The 6327-nt window shown below is 43.2% G+C and overlaps 1 protein-coding gene across 5 annotated transcripts in view; it reads right to left on the bottom strand.

The window, feature by feature from the left end:
• Positions 1–4254: 4254 nt before the first annotated feature.
• The window catches only part of RABGAP1 (RAB GTPase activating protein 1), a 78588-nt gene continuing 76515 nt past the window's right edge, over positions 4255–6327 (bottom strand). For all 5 annotated transcript variants that reach the window (XM_062590630.1, XM_062590627.1, XM_062590628.1 and 2 more), the window contains one exon: positions 4255–5990. In XM_062590630.1, coding sequence (XP_062446614.1) covers positions 5868–5990 — 123 coding nt within the window. In that variant the 3' untranslated portion in view covers positions 4255–5867. The remainder of the gene's footprint in view (positions 5991–6327) is intronic.

The following is a 6327-nucleotide window of genomic DNA, read 5'->3' as shown; positions in this document are numbered from 1 at the left end:
TTCCCTGGCTTAATAACTTGAGCAGTTTTAAATAACTCATTCAAACAACTGACAATCTATAAAGTTTAAAGGGTTAGCATGCGGAAAGGGGAAGGTCTTCATGAAGTATTAAGCTTTACAGCATGAACACGGGTCTCCAAGGCGAGAATAGTGCAAGGCAGCAGACACTCATCAGATTATAGATCAAGCAGTTCAAGTGCATAAAGCTCTATCAGTTCTCACACCCTATTTCAAAGCTCTCCATTATCACGAGGCCTTACTTCACCTCCCAGCAAAGCACGGAACAAACCAGTCTACAACTGTAACAAGGTGGCATAAAAATGACCCCTGGGATGAGAAGGTGCCAATGCATGAATGCTACACGTGTGAAGTGAACCTACAACCTTCCCCAACCTAAGGGGCCTACGGCATTGTCTGCAAAGGGCGGGCACGAGCACTCGGCAACTCACATCCCAGAGGAGTTAGAACAGTTTTACCTCGTCTCCACGAAGGCCTTTAACATGCTACAGAGTCCAGCGCAGCCTTCTCCTCGGTGTTACCGACTCAGGCAATTAACACCTTCTTCTCTACCGCTGCTGTTCTGCTCTGCGCTGGTGGCCCAAGGCACCTGCAGGTCCCACCGCCTGGGTGCCGGGAGAGCCCGAGGGGCGCAGCCACCTCAGGGGCCCCCACATGCCGCAGATGCCTCTCGGGTGACACTGGGAACTGCCACGCAGCGAGGCCCCAGTACCTGCGGCACCGGCCGCGCGGCTCCTCCCCGGGCCCGTCTAGTGTGCCCGGCCAGATCCAGCCTCTTCCGACCGCGCCGCGGCCCCCTTCCCCGCGCAGCGCCACCGCCTCCAGCAGGCAAGATGGCGCCGGCAGGCGGCCGCTGGCGGCGACGCCTCATCGCCCGCCCCAGGAGCGGCCGCTTCTCACGGGCTGCTCCTGCTGCCAATCAGCGCCTCCGCCTATCAGACCCAGCGCTAGGCCCCGCAGGATCCGCCCCCCGCTCCTCAGCGGCGAGGAGGAAGCCATTAGCGCCTGTGAGGCGGCGCGCGGGCTTCGTCTGTGCCGCCCAGCCCCGAGGGCGTCCAGGCACCCGAAACCCTCCGGCCCCGTTTAAAAAATAAAAAATAAAGAGACTAGTAAAGGCCTTCTCACGTTTCCGGTCTTTGTATTTATGGCCTGTTACTTTCATATAGAAAATAGCAGAGCCCCCGTCCGGAGAACAGCAAGTCCTTCGGGACGGCGACCGGCGCCTGGGGCAGAGCGCGAAGAGCCGCCAGGCTTGGGCTGCCCCTGTCAGGTGGCTTAGGGGAAAATCCAGGCCTCAACTCGCCGAAACGCAGGCTTGAACCTGTCCCTCAGCAAACCGGTCCCTCAAGCTGCTTAACACTTCGGACGTAGCTCAGCCCGAAGCCGCTTTCACAGGACGGAGCCCGTTTTCCTGTCACGGTAAAGCAGGCGCGCGCAGCAGCTCCCGCCGCCGCCACGGCTTCCTGGCTTCCCGCCAGGACGGGCAAATCGCCATCGCCGCAGCCCGGCGTGCCGGAGAGCCAAAACGTAAACCAGAGTTGTGCCACTGGAAACCCTTCCCAGGGCGGTTCAAGCTGCAGGCCGAGGAGAAGCGGTTTCCAAGCTGCTCTATTAGCTGTAGACGCGAGGGATGAGAAGCGTTAGCACGATCCAATTTTCATGCGTTACTCTCCTCTCATTTCCAGTGGTAGCAGAAATTGGCCTCTATACCCCGAGCACGCGTTTGCAAGGCAGCGTCTCTACTCACACGTTAGGCTAAGCCCTACAATACAAGAAAGCACTTGACCTCCAACGTTACACTAAAGTCTGGCAATAACCGTTAAACCAGCTTCCTTAACAGATGCGATCATGCTTTTATTCTTGCAGTCCACACTTTCCCACCGTTCGTGTAACTCAGCTGCAGCTGCGTGCCCAGATTATCCTTGGAAAAAAGCCTTCAGTGCAGGATTATGTTTTTGTCTTACTTCATTAGCAGAAAATGCAGCAAATCAGATCCTCATTCCTCGAAGTCATTACAGACTTGTAGCAGGAAATTCTAGCAGTATTTTAAACACTTTTTTTTCAAAGTCCTTGACCACCTTAGGTAATTCAGAAGGGAAGATACTGCACAGTAAGAAATGGAAGAAAGAAAAAATAGGAACATTTAAAATCAAAAGCAATGCTGTATGTGTGCACAGATGCCACATTTTGATTAAATTTTTATTTAAGAAAGACCTTTAGTTTAGTTGGTTCATGCTAGCTTCCTCATGCAATGAAAGCATAAGGAAGCTGTCTGGGCAAAACCACCTGCCTCTCAATGTGTTTCTCCCTCCTCAGCGACTACTGAAAAACCCTAGTCAGCTTAAACTCTTAAGTTAGGCACCTCTGTGAAGTGTCTAAAGTTAGGCTGGATGAACGCAAGCCAAGCTGTCGAACAGATGGAGTGAAATCCTCCTCTTGATAACAGGAACTTTACATCACTGCCATGGATAAGAAGGGCAGCTAAAAAAAGTCAGGGAGGTGGTTATATAAATTTTAAGGTGGCAACCAGCAACACTTAAGGGTAAAACTTTTTGATAGATCTAGAATATTCACTTCCAGCTGAAGACCTTGAACAGCCAAGTAGTAAAATATTCTGCAGCAAAAATGAGATGATAATGCTAGGGCTATCATACTACACAAGCGCAGAAAGAGACTGATGCAGCACAGAAAATGCAAAGCATTAGGAAGCTAGCGTCTGGAGCGCTCCAGACAAAAAATAACATCAGGAGAGTGGCACTTACACTGAGCTTGGTGCACAGAAGCAGCTGAGAGGCAGATGTGAAGAGAAAAATAATTAACTAGCAGTAGATAACTAGCCATCTTATTAATGCCAGAAATGCTAACAAGTAGGCCCATTCCTTTTAGCTTACAGATTTGTAAAATACTCTTGCTTACAGCAGCTTTGAATCTATGTCTTTTTTTACCTTGTTTATTCATAGTCTTGAACATCTGTTAATGCATCTTCCTCATCTTAAAAATGATATGCTTCCTTGTTGTATTTCATACGTAATTGAGTTTCAGAAGATACGTGTCTCAACACAAGAGCCATTTTTCTTAATTAGTTGTGGGTTTTTTAAATGGACTCAGATGGGACTCCATTTAAAGATGTAAGTAACATTTATCTCCAAGCATCAAAATCCTTCAGACAGATATCTAAAATAACCCAGAATGACTAGAGTCTGGCTATAACATATTTCTTAGAAAACTCTGCAAAGAAATTAGTTTCCCATTATGTATGTGCTATTATCCATACTAAAATAATTTTATGTGCGCAATTTTCAGGCAATGCTTACTTAAAGAATGGATGAGATCTTAACAAAAAAGCCAGCTTTTTCCTCCCTCTAAGTACCTCTTTTTGGAGGAAAGAGGAAGTTACACTATTTCCCAGTCTCTCTGAGAAGACAAATAGATTAAGTACTTTAGGTTTTGGGTTTGGGTTTTTCTCTCTTTCTGCTATTACCTTCAAACTTCCTGCAAAAGTTATAATTTTTCAGAAATTGCAGAGCTGAAATTATCAAGGGATGTTCTTCTGTGAAAGAAGCAGTAAAGACTACGCATAACCTTATAATGCCATGCTCTTAAAGCAAAAGTATAGTTAGAAAAGTGACAGTGTGATAACAGCCTCCCAGAGCAGGGCTGTTTTCAGAGTCACCTTTAGTCATTTCAGTGACAAAAATACATTTTTACTACTTGTTATCTCTGCAGAACACACGCAGCTATGGGAGCCTGAGCTGCACTGTGACCCAATTAGTACAGTCATCCAGTTGCGCAGCTAAACCCTATGTTCAGCTATGACTAAAAAATCCCAGTGAAGATGACGTGAACAACATTTGACCCCACTGAATTTATGTTACTGATGATGATGAGCAGAAATTGCCTATATTTTTTTGCAGATCCAAGCAGAATCTGGAGGGCCAAGGAAAAAACATTCTAAATTGGACATACTTGAGAAATACTAAGTCACAGACCTCAAGGTGCACAAGGCCACTTTTGCAGTTTCTTTTTTCAAAGCAAAACCTAGATTTTATTATATAAGGCAGTATTGGCAACACCATGAATATGCAGTCTTTTGAGCAAGCCCTTTACAGCATTAATATTGTTTATGCCTTAGAGAAGCTTCAGGTGCTAAAGCTTCTATTTTAAAAAGAGAATTGGCTTTGTATTGCAAAATATTTAATGAATTTGCTGTTAAAATAAAATGAAACAACAAAATAGTTATACAATTTTACTAGTTTATATTTCAATTCATAAAGTATACACACTGCAACTATGCTACCACAATGTCCACGCATCTAATATTGATGGAGTTACAGTATTTTTTTTGGTATTAAACAATAGAGATAATGTATGCAATTAAGGAAAAAAGCTTGGACATAGCATGTTCTATTCTGTAGTTACAGAGTACATTAGCTAGCATTAGTACAGTAAACAAGAAAAAGGTAGAAATACAAAATAAACCAAATATCTTTATATACAAACCAGTGCCTCTTATTGTTACCAGCTTATACTCACACTGCACACAAAATTTATCCACTGATGCAATAGATACTTCAGCATAACACAAACCATTATAAATTAAAAAAATTACAAGGTGCAAAACTCCATTCTACAGCTTTCTGGTGAGAACTTAAAACAATCCAACGGATAAGAAATCCAAGCACGTTTAGCACCTATTAGTGCAACTGCATCGAGTGTGGAAAATGACCTACACAACCTCTGAACATGTTACCAGGGAAGCCAGTTGGACAGCTATAGATCCTCATAGCTACACTCACGCAGTGATTTTTGCCTCATATATATCTCAGTTTATTGTTTCTTTGTCCCATTCATACCTATGTGCAAAACTAAATCCTGGAAGCTTTCTCAGAGCTTCACAGAAGGCCTGCTACAGCCGGGTAAAAACCAAACAAAAACAAATAAAAACTCGACAAAAAACGAACAAAAAGACTTACTTAAATGTCAGACCATCCACATAATTAGTACTTATTAGCAGTCCTGGTGTCAGGGAGTTTAATGCTGTTGATGTGTGGATCTAACAACATGACACAGAAGTGAAACAGAAATTTGCCAAGAATTCTGATTATTGTCTAGCACTCAGACAAAGCTCCCAACCTCAGGTTGTGAATTTGCTTGGCAGCCCATGCCAAAAAAGCCCAGAGTTGCATAGAATTGATTAGTAACAGAAAGAAATGCCAAACATTGAGAGATGGATGTTGCATCTACCAAAACAAAGTGGGATTGCTCCGACAGAAATGCTGAAATCATCCCCCTTCGTAAAGCAAAACATGTCACCTCCTACTCTCCATATCCTACCTCTGGGGACTGCTCTCTGGCACTGATGTAGTTCTTGCTAAAGTCTTTTTTCTTTTTTTCTTTTTTTCTTTTTTTCCTTTTTTCCTTTTTTTCTTTTCTTTTTTTTTTTTTTTTACTTTGTTAGTGACACTTTTCCTTTCAAATAAAATATTAAAAAAGGTTATAACTGTAAAAAAACCTATCATATGTAAACTTAACAATTAGGGTTTGGTAAGTTCTCGTACCTAGTCTGTGAAAAGCCTCCAGCCAGACCGCAGAATGGAGTGTTTCTCTGAAGAGCTTCAATCTAGCTACATCACCTGTTAAATATCAGTAGTATGAAGATCCCATGTCTAGCAGTAAAACCTTTTTTTTGTGTTTCCATCCTCTTTACCACTGACCTATGGAATCCTGACATGCTGTGTTTCTATTTTATTTACATTCTGGTCCTCTCATGTCACAGAATTAAACAGCTGGCCAAGGAAGGCAACAAAAGGTGTTGAGTTAAGAAGGTGTGTTTGACAGAGTTCTGCTTTTCAACAAGTCTCTTTTCCTTGGACTCCAGTCACTGTTTTTATAGAGCTTATTGTTCTGTTGAACCATGTTTTCTTTGCAGCTTGTACCTCATTCAATGCCAGACCCAAATGGTGCTCCAAATCCTGCAAACAGAAACGTAATTTATTTGTTATGTATACACAGAACGAAGCTATATAAGTTAAACTTAGAGAACTCTAGGACATCTACAGTCTCGTAGCCACTTCAGAAGGTAAACAAGTCTTACATAAAAGTAGTACCACAAGCAGATGAAATAAAAACCTTTAAAAAGCATTGCCTTTCATGAAACATCCAAATTTCATTAGTACCTCCACACCCTCTAATTCATTCCTATCAAAACAGTGAGAGGGAAGTATTCCCACAGGAAGTGGACTTTCTACAAACTAGTTTTTGAGTGTTTGTAAAGAGACAACGACATGCCAGATTGAGGCACACAGAACA

The sequence above is a fragment of the Rhea pennata genome, chromosome 18, assembly GCF_028389875.1.
Source record: "Rhea pennata isolate bPtePen1 chromosome 18, bPtePen1.pri, whole genome shotgun sequence".
Classification (NCBI taxonomy): domain Eukaryota; kingdom Metazoa; phylum Chordata; class Aves; order Rheiformes; family Rheidae; genus Rhea; species Rhea pennata.
The sequence above is the reverse complement of the archived record's forward strand: the minus strand, read 5'-3'. Positions and strand labels throughout refer to the sequence as shown.